Source organism: Amia ocellicauda, chromosome 13 (genome assembly GCF_036373705.1).
Source record: "Amia ocellicauda isolate fAmiCal2 chromosome 13, fAmiCal2.hap1, whole genome shotgun sequence".
In the NCBI taxonomy this organism is placed as follows: Eukaryota; Metazoa; Chordata; class Actinopteri; order Amiiformes; family Amiidae; genus Amia; species Amia ocellicauda.
In genome coordinates, this window is record NC_089862.1 from 1,271,352 (window position 1) to 1,283,831 (window position 12,480).

The 12,480-nt window shown below is 45.1% G+C and overlaps 1 protein-coding gene across 5 annotated transcripts in view; it reads left to right on the top strand.

Moving 5' to 3' along the window:
- The window catches only part of LOC136766295 (dynactin subunit 1), a 128,448-nt gene that overhangs the window by 16,845 nt on the left and 99,123 nt on the right, over positions 1 to 12,480 (top strand). For all 5 annotated transcript variants that reach the window (XM_066719668.1, XM_066719667.1, XM_066719671.1 and 2 more), the window contains one exon: positions 11,821 to 12,069. In XM_066719668.1, coding sequence (XP_066575765.1) covers positions 11,842 to 12,069 — 228 coding nt within the window. In that variant the 5' untranslated portion in view covers positions 11,821 to 11,841. The remainder of the gene's footprint in view (positions 1 to 11,820; positions 12,070 to 12,480) is intronic.

Here is a 12,480-nt window from a genome sequence, read left to right on the forward strand (position 1 = left end):
GCCTAGTACTGTGTCCTCTACATTGTCTCAGCCTTTTTCACTGCACTGACTGCACTCTCCCTAACAGTTTGGAGATGTGGAGCCATGTGTTTAATTAAGCTGTTTTCAGATGTTAACTTGACCTGGTTTCCAAGGATATGTCCTAATCATTGTATGGTTTTCTTCTCATCCTGTTTCTGTGTTTAGCACAGACAGCGATAGTAGTCACATTTGTGCAACTTTATCAGGCCATGGTTTTTGCAATCATTAATGTGCTTTCTTCCTTTAAGCTGTATGCTTAGGGCATCTGTCATGCTGCCAGTGTACCTGCTACTCGTCTTACATGCCTGCTGATCCTTTTATGTGAATGGGGTTGTATGTCATCTCTAGTTAGTACTGAAAACAATTAATTGATCTCGGCTATTGTTAACATTTCATATGAAGGCAGATGCATAACCTCTTTGGAGAGTATATCGTTGTTGTTGTTTATTATTATTATTATTATTATTATTATTATTATTAATATTTTTATTTCTTGGCAGATGCCCTTATCCAGGGCGACTTACAACATAAGTGCAATACAAAGTGCAAGAATACAGTTAAGTACCAGGCATCAAACATTACAAATTCAAATTTACATTAAACAAAGCAGTTCAAGGTATAATACATTTTACAACTTCCAATTTATACAGTTAAGTACAGTAAGTGCGGACATACACCCTGGAAAGTAAAGCTAAGTGCCATCAAGGTCACAGTCAAGGGTTACGGGAAAGGGAGCAAGGAGGAAATTGTTGTAAATGTATAGTGCCATATCCACAGATTAGTGTAGATAAAATTACATATTTCATGCTTTTCAACCTATGCAAGAAATATATTCTAGAATCTCTAATTTAAGTGGAATTGTTTCTTATGGTTTCTTAGGGAAATGTTAAAGGGCTGTACCTGTTGAGATGGGGTACAATACATAATGATCTCATCTGCTTGCTTTTATTGGGGTATTTGCTCAGTCCTGACTGCTCTGACTCAGCTGCCATGGATACCCAAACTAAATCATCAGCATTTTCTGCTATGCCTAGGACCCAAGCTTCTTCGTTGGATAGTAGACAATGTGTACCTCTACACTTCAAATGTTTCTGCCTACCATGTTAAAAAATCAGAATATTGTGGTTAGAGTTTCTGGCTAAAATGCCAGCTTTAATTTTGCAAGTCTTATTTGAAAATTAATACAGTCCCTTTATTCCACCAGTCTGTATAATGTAGGTTTCATAACACTACTGGTTTAGCAAAGGTATTACAGTTATATCAGAGTTGGGTTTTGTAGCATGATTTGAATGGGACTGATATTATTGGGATAAGCAACATGTAGGCTAGGCCTAAATTACCCCACCATGGTGTTGTCATTCAATATCTGATAAGCCTACTGTAGCTGAAAAATGTTCTGCTTGGTAAGCTGCTTTCTCTGTTCTGCAAAATCTGAAAATGTTAAACAAAAGGCTGTTTGCATAGCTGGTCTCTGGGCAGTGTCATTATTGGTGTGTATGACATCTGAGTGTTTTAGTGTTGTATCTTTAGTAGCCTACATTTTATGTTTGAAATGTTCTTGCAGTATATTAGGAAGGTCCTTTCAGAAGAGTAGGGTTTAACATCACAGGTGAAACACCATGCATATGGTTTGGGTTTAGTTATTTGTCTAGTAAATTCATGGAAAATTACTACTTAAATATTTAAGTGCTTTTGATTATTATTATATATATTAATTTTTTTCATGTATATTGTCAGTGTTTGTTTGACGTGCCTGCCAAATGCGATCTGGTTGCCTTTCAGAAGCTCTGAATGTATACATAAAAATAGAAAGGCTGTCTTTTTATTATTATTTTTTTTGTCTTTTTCTTCATCTGTCTCAGGAAGCTCCACTATAATTAACTGTGCTGTCAACGCTTAAAACTAAAGGCCGTTCAGCTTCCACTGTTACTTATCTCATTAAAATTCTTGAGACAAATGTGACAGGGCTCATATTTTATATATATATATATATATACAGTGAGGGAAAAAATCCCCTGCTGATTTTCTACGTTTGCCCACTGACAAAGAAATGATCAGTCTATAATTTTAATGGTAGGTGTATTTTAACAGTGAGAGACAGAATAACAACAACAAAATCCAGAAAAACGCATTTCAAAAAGTTATAAATTGATTTGCATGTTAATGAGGGAAATAAGTATTTGATCCCCTAACAATCAGCAAGATTTCTGGCTCCCAGGTGTCTTTTATACAGGTAACGAGCTGAGATTAGGAGCACTCTCTCAAATGGAAGAAACACAAAATAACTGTCAGTCTCCTTCGGCCTGGGGCTCCATGCAAGATCTCACCTCGTGGAGTTTCAATGATCATGAGAACGGTGAGGAATCAGCCCAGAACTACATGGGAGGATCTTGTTAATGATCTCAAGGCAGCTGGGACAATAGCCACCAAGAAAACAATTGGTAACACACTACGCCGTGAAGGACTGAAATCCTGCAGCGCCCGCAAGGTCCCCCTGCTCAAGAAAGCACATGTACAGGCCTGTCTGCCAATGAACTTTGTCATCAACTCAACTCGCCGTGTTTGGAGGAGAAGGAATGACCCCAAGAACACCATCCCCACCGTCAAACATGGAGGTGGAAACATTATGCTTTGGGGGTATTTTTCTGCTAAGGGGACAGGACAACTGCACCGCATCAAAGGGACGATGGACGGGGCCATGTACCGTCAAATCTTGGGTGACAACCTCCTTCCCTCAGCCAGGGCATTGAAAATGGGTCATGGATGGGTATTCCAGCATGACAATGACCCAAAACACACAGCCAAGGCAACAAAGGAGTGGCTCAAGAACAAGCACATTAAGGTCCTGGAGTGGCCTAGCCATAGACAATCTGTGGAGGGAGCTGAAGGTTCGAGTTGCCAAAGGTCAGCCTCGAAACCTTAATGACTTGGAGAGGATCTGCAAAGAGGAGTGGGACAAAATCCCTCCTGAGATGTGTGCAAACCTGGTGGCCAACTACAAGAAACGTCTGACCTCTGTGATTGCCAACAAGGGGTCAAATACTTATTTCCCTCATTAACATGCAAATCAATTTATAACATTTTTGAAATGCGTTTTTCTGGATTTTTTTGTTGTTATTCTGTCTCTCACTGTTAAAATACACCTACCATTAAAATTATAGACTGATCATTTCTTTGTCAGTGGGCAAACGTAGAAAATCAGCAGGGGATCAAATACTTTTTCCACTCACTGTGTATATATACACTCACCTAAAGGATTATTAGGAACACCTGATCAATTTCTCATTAATGCAATTATCTAACCAACCAATCACATGGCAGTTGCTTCAATGCATTTAGGGGTGTGGTCCTGGTCAAGACAATCTCCTGAACTCCAAACTGAATGTCTGAATGGGAAAGAAAGGTGATTCAAGCAATTTTGAGCGTGGCATGGTTGTTGGTGCCAGACGGGCCGGTCTGAGTATTTCACAATCTGAGCATGTTTTTCTATCCAGATCCTTTTCCCTCATATGCACAGTTTATGCAGGTGTGCGATTAGCTTTTGTTATTTGTGATTGATTCATTACCTGAATAAATGTCTTGTTTTAACATGTTCACGACACATTTACGCACCCTCATGAATTTCTGGTGATGTTTGCCCTTGGCTGGTAAAAATACCAAGTAGCTGGTAAGTTTTTTTTCCTTTTACCAGACACTCTGGCTAGTAGCCAAAAAAGTTAATTTTATCCCCTGTCCACGATGCTTAATGACTTTTGCAGGACCCTTTCATTTTGCAGCGAGTTTGGCCATGTAACCTACATCAGCTCGAGACAGTGGATGAGTCCGAACTCATACTAGATTTCCCTCCTGGAGGTCTTCATGCTTCCTCCGAAGGTTGTAATAATGACCTTGTTTTGTTTTCTCCCTCACTTTGTGTGGTAGATTTTTCTGCCTATCTAAAACCTCATACAGGTCACTATTTGGGTCTGGAGCTTGGTGAAGAGCCCACTCAAGAGGTCCCTTCAACTTCTGGCCCAATGCCACCTCCGCAGGGGTGAAGCCTGTACTCTCTTGTCAGGCAGAGTTAATGCCAAACCTGAATTTTGGAAGTCAGCGATCCCAGTTGCGGTGCTTATCATCTACATATGAAGCAATCATGGTTTTCAGTGTCCAGTTAATACGTTCAGTGAGGTTAGTCTGTGGGTGGTAGGCAGTGGTTAACTTCTGTGTGACTCCCCATTGCCGGCAAACAAGGTTAAAGAGCTGTGACGTGAACTGGGCTCCACGGTCCGACACAAGATAAGCTGGGGTCCCCCAATTGATAAAGATCTCCTGTACTAGGATACAGGCTATCGGAGGGGCTTTTGCTGCTCGTAAGGGAAATAGTTCTACCCATTTTGAGCAATAATCCACCACAACCAGAAGATGCTCGTTCTGCTTAGGACTCTTAGGAAAGGGTCCCATCAGGTCTATCCCTAACATATATCCGGGTTCTACCACAGGGTTTGATTGTAGAAGACCGGAGAGCTTGGAGATGGCTGGTTTGTATTCGCGACAGTTTGCAGTGGTTCCATACATCCTTACGAATCTCTGGCCAGTAGGCAATGTCCAGCAGCCTTAAGAGTTTTCAGACGGCCGAAATGTCTACTCAAGGGGTTGTCATGCACATACTATAAGAAATCATCCCTTAGGGTTGTAGGAATGACTGCGTGTAACTTGCCCCTTCTGTTCCATGGGAACACTACGGAACAGAAATCCCTTCTTCATTAGATAGTGGATTCTGTCAGGATCTGGTGGTGCCTGATTATTAGGTTTTTGGACCAATGCCTGAATATAGGGATTAGACCGTTGTGCAGTGTCTATCTCAGTCCAGTCAACAGGTAGCTTATAAGATGGAGCGCAGCATACGGCTAACAAACCTGTTGATAGGGAATGGACAGGACTCCGAGACAATGTGTCAGGTACAATATCACACTGACCTTTTCTGTAAACTACATTGAAATCAAAGCCTTGCAAAAGAATGCCCCAGCGGGTTCAACCTAGAAGATGGTTTAGGGTGGTTGAAGACCCATGTAAGAGCAGCGTGATCTGTGACCACCTCAAAGCGACGACCCTCCAGATATGGCCTCCATTTCTCAATGACCCACACCACCGCCAAACATTCCTTCTCAGAAACTGGGTAGGATTTTTCTGCATCATAAAGGAGTCGTGAGGCATAGGCAATAACATGTTCCCCTCCCTCTGTTTCTTGGGTCAGGACAGCACCCAGCCCAACCTCACTGGCATCAGTCTGGACTTTAAATTGCTTGTCAAAATCAAGTGGTACCAGCACGGTTGCTTTCTGCAATGCTCCCCTGATATCTTCGAAGGATTTTTGGCAGGCTTCTGACCAAATCTCCAAGTTGCTCCTTTCTTTTTCAGAGCATGCAGTGGAGACTGAAAAACAAGGAAGAAAACGGTGGTACCAGCCTGCTAATCCCAAAAACCTTTGGACATCTTTGATGGTGTGGGGAACAGGAAAGTCACACACTGCTTCTACCTTGTCAGTGGCTGTCTTGACACCCTCTCCAGACACCACATGACCCAGAAATGACAATGACTTTTGGACCAAGTTGCACTTTGTCAGGTTTAAGGTGAGTTTGGCCTTATGCAGGCAACTGAAGACCTGGCTAAGATGTTGAACATGTTGTTCTTCATCTCTGGTGTACACCACAATATCATCTATGTACACAAAGCAACACTTCCTCCGCAAGTCTCTCAGAACCACCTCCATAAGCCTCTGGAAGGAAGCGGTGGCATTTTTGAGACCAAAGGGAAGACGGAGAAACTCATATAGGCCACTAGAGGTTGCAAAAGCAGTCTTGGGAATGCTCTCTGGGTCCATACTCACTTGCCAGTATCCACTCTTTAAGTCCAAGGTGTTGAACGCTGATGCTCCATGCAGGGACTCTAGAATTTCCTGGATCTGCGGCATAGGATATCCATCCAAGGGTGTCTTTGCATTCAGCCCCCAGTAATCTATACAAAATCTGGTCCCTCCGTCCTTTTTGGGCATGAGGACTACTGGTGATGCCCATGGAGAAACCAAGGGACCGATAATCAATTTAACCAGCATATTCCTGATCTCATCCGCGATTAATTGCTGTTTCTGCACCGACATCCTATAGGGCTTTTTCCGTACAGGGATTTTGTCAGTGGTAACGATGCGGTGTCTGATTACGTCAGTGTGACCTATTACGTCAGTGTGACCTATGACATAGGTACAAACAGCAGGCCAGTCAAGCATAAGACACTCCAGTGTGGACTTGAACTCCCCAGAAGTATCTGCTTTCTGCACAAGTTGATGTATGGACTGCAATGCTTCAGGAGAGATCTGTGGGTTTGGCCTAGCAATGTAGAAGTGGAGCTGCGTGCAGCCTGTATAATTAAGGCTATTAGGCAGGAAGGAGAACTCTCTATCATCTCCCCCCTTTTCCGCAGGCAAGGTGTATGTGGCCTTTTTGAAATTCAGAATGATACTAGAATCAAGGAGGAAGTCCATACCAAGGATTATAGGTACCGTAAGGTCTTTGTCACTCATGACATACAGAGTCGCCTTGAACTTCTGTCTGTTCAGTTAATAATAATAATAATATTATTATTATTTTTATTTCTTGGCAGACCTCCTTATCCAGGGCGACTTACAACATAAGTGCAAAAATACAGAGAAGTACAAGTACAAAGCTAAGTGCTGTCAAGATGTAGGGTTACAGGCTAGGGCTACGGGAAAGGGAGCAAGGAGGAAAACAATCAAGAATGCGAGGAGCATAATAAGCTGAAGTGCTATCTAGCAGGGATAGAGGACTAATATTACAAGTGCTGTCGGAAGAGATGCGTCTTGAGTAAGTGCCGGAATGAGGTCAAGGACTCTGCTGTTTTGACTTCAGTGGGCAGGTCGTTCCACCACTTAGGGGCCAGGGATGAGAAGGAGCGGGCTCTGGAGGAGGGAGAGTGGAGAGGAGGCAGAGTTAGCCTTCTGGCACTGGAGGAGCGCAGTGGTCTGGAGGGGATGTATGGAGAGACGAGTGACTGAAGTTAGCTTGATGCAGTGTGGTCAAGACAGCGGTAGGTGAGGGTCAAAGTCTTGAACTGAATGCGTGCAGCTATCGGGAGCCAGTGGAGGGAGCGGACTAGTGGAGTAGCATGTGCGAATCGTGGCAGAGCGAATACCAGACGAGCTGCAGAGTTCTGGATGAGCTGGAGTGGGCGGGTAGTGGATGCAGGCAGGCCGGCCAGGAGGGAGTTGCAGTAGTCCAGGCGGGAGAGGACCAGTGACTGGACGAGTAGCTGAGTCGAGTAGTCAGTGAAGAAGGGACGGATCCGTCGTATGTTGCTCAGGAAGAATCTGCAGGTACGCGTCAGCGTGGTGATGTGCTGGGAGAAGGAGAGTGCAGGATCGAGGGTGACTCCTAGATTTTTAGCGGAAGAAGAAGGAGAGAGTGTGGTGGATTCCAAGGGGATCGAGATGGGGAAGTCAGCAGAAGGTGAGGAAGAGTGGGGGAAAAAGAGGAGATCTGATTTGGAGAGGTTGAGCTTGAAGTGGTGCGAGTGCATCCAGGCGGAAATGGCAGACAAGCAGGAAGAGATGCGTGAGGGGATGAGAGGGTCAGAAGAGGGAAAAGACAGGAAGATCTGGGCATCATCAGCATAGAAGTGGTAGGAGAAGCCATGGGAAGCGATGAGGGGGCCCAGGGAGCGAGTGTAGAGTGAGAACAGGAGCGGGCCCAGGACGGAGCCTTGGGGAACACCTGTGAGGAGAGGTTGAGGGGTGGATGAGGAGCCTCTCCATGTCACTTGGTAGGACCGGTCGCTGAGGTAGGAGGAGAACCAGGTGAGAGCAGTCCCAGAGATCCCAAGGTCAGCGAGGCAGGAGAGGAGGATGGAGTGATCGACGGTGTCAAATGCTGCAGAGAGGTCAAGGAGGATGAGGACTGAGGAGAGGGAGGCTGCCCGAGCGCGGCTGAGGGAGTCAGTGACAGCCAAGAGAGCCATTTCAGTGGAGTGAGCTGTGCGGAAGCCGAATTGCAGAGGATCAAGGAGTGAGTGTTTGGACAGAAAATCCGAGAGCTGACGGTGGACCGCCCGCTCGAGAGTGAAGAAAAGGAAGCTAGGTCGGTTGGAGGTTTCGGTGTGATGGGAGATGAGGGTGGAGTATTGAAGAGCCTGCGGATGTCTGCAATCTTGGAGGAGAAGGAGGAGGCGAAATCATCAGCAGTGAGAGATGAGGGAGGAGGAGGGGGAAGGAGGGCAAGGAGGGAGGAGAAGGTGGAGAAGAGTTTGCGAGGGTTGTTGATAGTGGATTCGAAGAGAGGTTGGAAGTAAGACTTCTTGGCTGAGGTGAGAGAGGACGAGAATGTGGACAGTAGATAGTGGTAGAGTTCGAGGGCAGCTGGGAGTTTGGTCCTTTTCCATTTTTGTTCGGCGGCACGCAGACTAGTTTGGGTTGCACAGAGAACAGCAGAGAGCCAAGGTTGAGGAGGGGAGGGACGGGCAGGACGAGACGTGAGAGGACAAAGAGAGTCAAGGTAGGAGAACAAAGAGGAGGTAGCACAGTTGACAGATAGATTTGAAAAACAATCAATGGAAGGCAAGAGAGTGAGGGTAGTGGAGGCAAGGGTGGAGGGGGAGACAGCAGAGATTTCGGCGGAAGGTGACAGAGGGAGTGGGTGGAGAGGGGAGGGAGGGAAGGGAAAGGGAGAAGGAAATGAAGTGGTGGTCCGAGATGTCCATGGTTGTCACGGAGAGTGTCGAAGGGGAGCAGCCTCTTGAGAAGATGTGATGTTGAATGATGTTGTGGATGTTGAAGTCTCCCAGGAGGATGGTAGGTGAGGACAGCGAGGGGAGAGAGGAGAGAAGAAAGTCGAGTTCATCCAGGAAGAAGGTGAGTGGACCAGGTGGACGGTAAAGGAAGAGGTGAGAGGGAGAGGTGATTTCCACTGCATGGAATTCAAAGCTGTGGGTCGAGATAGAGGAGTGAGAGGGGGGGACAGAGAAGAGGAGAGAAGGGGAGAGCAGGAGGCCTGTTCCTCCTCCCCACCCAGTAAGATGAGGGGAGTGAGACAGGACAAAGAGAGAGGATAAGGCAGCAGGGGTGGTAGAGTTGTCCAGAGAGATCCATGTCTTGGTGAGAGCGAGGAAATCCAGAGACTGGTGGGAGGCGAAGGCAGAGATGAAGTCGGCCTTGTTGGAAGCTGAGTGGCAGTTCCACAGGCCTCCAGAGAGTGGAGTAGAGGAGAGGGTGGAGGAGGGGAGAGGCAAAGAGATGAGGTTAGAGGTATTAGGGAAACAATGGCGCACAGCTGCACGCCGAGAGGAAGGAGAGAGCAGGACAGGAATTTGAGAGATCGTCATGGTTGCCTGTTGTTGCTGTGCGGCGTCTCCTCGCAGTCTTCACCTCGCTGGAGTCCCCGCAGCTAGAGCCCCTGCCCTTTGTAAGTGGGGCCCTTCGGAAGGGGGGCACTGAGACTGCTGGCATTGACACTCCCATTCGGCTGTGCCTCAAGTGGTCTGCACCTGGCAGTTAGCCAGCAAGAATGTTTAGCCTTTACTAGGCTTCCCCCCATCCCTGTTCTTCAACCTGTGCCACCAAGATTCTTGAATTAATGAGAAGGTGCTGCCAGTATCCACCATGGCTTAGCAGTATTGATCATGAGTAAATATAGGCAATACTATCATCCTTATTTGTGAGATGTGGGATACAGGTGTCGGCTGCATAACATTGGTGTGGCCATAAGAAAACTGGGTAGTGGATCCCCGGGCGGTTTGGTTTTTCTTTTTTTGGGATTCTGTATTGGCCTGATTCCAGTATTGCTTTGCCTCAGCCAAATCTCTCTCAATCAAGGTGCCTATTCTCACCAACTCGCTCACACTTTTAACAGTTCCCCTTAGCAAGCTGGCCAACTTCGGATTGCAGTTCCATAAGATGGCCTGCAAAATGTATTTCTCTGGCATGTTGCTTCTCCATCTTAAACACAGAGCCCTGTTATTGCAATGCAAAGTCTTGGATGCTTTCTTGGGGACCTTGTTTTCTCTCTATAATCCTCCTCTCAGCTTCAGCCTCGTAATCTTCACTCAAAAAAGAATGAAGGAAGACCCTTTCTTTCAGTGATCCACCAATCTTTTGCAGACCCTGAGAGAGCTGAGGTAAGAGCAGAAAGGACTTCAGCATCATTAAGCGGCTGAACTGCCCGGTACTCTTCACAGTGTTCAATGAAGGAAACCGGGTCTTCCTCTTTCTTGCCAAATATTTCTGTGTTATGGATTGAAGGAGTACAGAATTGCGGGTAGGTTACTGTTAAGGCAGACATGGGGATGCAAAACTGACAACCAAGTTCATATTGTTCATAGCCAACTCCCAATTGTTTAATGTCTCAATAGTAAATAATACAACATGTATTTTAGGTTAATAAGTATAAAGCTACAGCTATGGAAAAAAATTGAGACCACTCCAAATTTAGAAATCAATGATCAGTTCAGAAATCTCTTAATCTCGTAATAAAAAAAAAAATTGTAAAAAAAGGTTAAAATTGTAGAAAACAGGGAGTGCAAAATATTTCAGTATACATCTTGAAATGTTTCAGTTTACCTGCTGTGATATTTGGCATCCCCATCCGAAGAGAGAGAGATGGAAATTGGGCTTCAAGACATTCAAAACGGAAAACGGGAGACACTTTTTCACAATCTGGAACAAACTCCCCAGCGATGTGGTTGAAGCTGAAAACTTGGGAACATTCAAAAATAGACTGGATAGGATCACTTATATATCAATGGATACCAAAAGAGCACGATGGGTCGAATGGCCTCCTAGGGGGTAGAAGAACTTAACGCTAGAACCACCATAGCTGCTTTTTCAATTCAAAAGTAAATCTCTCTGCGTTTGTGAATTTCTCCCGCATATCCATACTTGTATCTAACTAAATATTTTAATTAAATGCATATACAGTGTTTCGGCTGTAAACTCCTCTAACTTACGATATAAATACTTACTTCTCCAACCGCCGACCTGCAATTTATGCAGAGGCAATATTGAATAGAATATAGCCCACAATCTGGTCTTTTTTTAATACAGTAATTGTGAAAGATTTATAATCATGTTGATTTGGTACACATGATTTTCTACACTTCATTATTATTATAATCATTCATTGTTATCATTATGTATTGTATTAGATTTGCACCTGATTCCTTTGGAATTCAATCTTGATCACGTTGCAAAGCCATGTTTCTAGATCAATGCTTTGATCAGTCACCTGGTTGATCATGAATGCCAATTCTTTTGTATCAGGTGTAGGGCTGGAGATAGGTTGACTGGGCACGGCGCTCAGAATCTCCCTCCTCAACTAATAAGCTTGGCTTGATGCACAGGACCACAGAGACGTGTGATTTTGGAGGAGTGCGCATGGTTCCTCTGACAGCCTCTGAGCTATGCTTACCCAGAAAACCCTTCTCTGCGCAGAGACGCATATGTGTATCTATGCAGAAGCATAAATCAGGCTTAACATGTAAGACGTGCCTCCCACCAAATGGGTTTATTTGCAATGATTTCAAATCTAATTGGTTAGCAATGGCTGTTTTTTTGGCAGAAAAGTAGTTGGAGATGGTAGTTGGGTTTAACAAGGTAGTACAAAGCCAGGCAGCTGCAATTGCAGTTTGATTCCATGAATCATCATGGCTTACCCTTCAGTCACCCAAGGATTGACGGAACAAATAATAATATATCATGGTAACACTGCACACTTGGTAAAGTCTTCTTCCCTTACCCTTGGTGTGGTGTGTTCGCAGGCCCTGAGCAGCGGCAGCAGGATGAGTTCAGAGGGGGGAGGCAAGCCGGTCAAGGTGGGCTCCCGGGTGGAGGTGATCGGCAAAGGCCACCGAGGCACTGTGGCTTACATCGGTGCTACTCTCTTTGCCACCGGCAAGTGGGTGGGAGTGATCCTGGATGATGCCAAGGGCAAGAACGACGGTACGGTGCAGGGCAAGCGGTACTTCACTTGTGAGGAGAACCACGGTATCTTTGTGCGCCAGTCTCAGGTAAGCAGTTCCCGCCATGAGCCATTTGTCATCCCTGTGCATTTGATTAACTAAACATGTACTGAGCCTTTGCAGCTTCATCTTCAGTAAAAGGAAAATGTTCACTTCTCTGCCCATCTCTCAAATTTATTTGTTAACTTTATCTTCCTGTTAATACACATGTATACATGAAATACTTTTTGCTAACAAAAACAACAAACAAACACTTGGAGCACAAATAAACGCAACAAAACGAGTTAAAAACTGTGTGCTCCCAGTCAGCCACACCCACGAACCCAGGTCTTCCTCCTTTTATAGGGTCCTTTCCGACCTGTAGAGGCATATAGGAGGAACAAAAAACACATACAAACACACACTCACTATACATACAAACAAAACAAACCACTCCTACAGCATCTAACATCTCTTGAC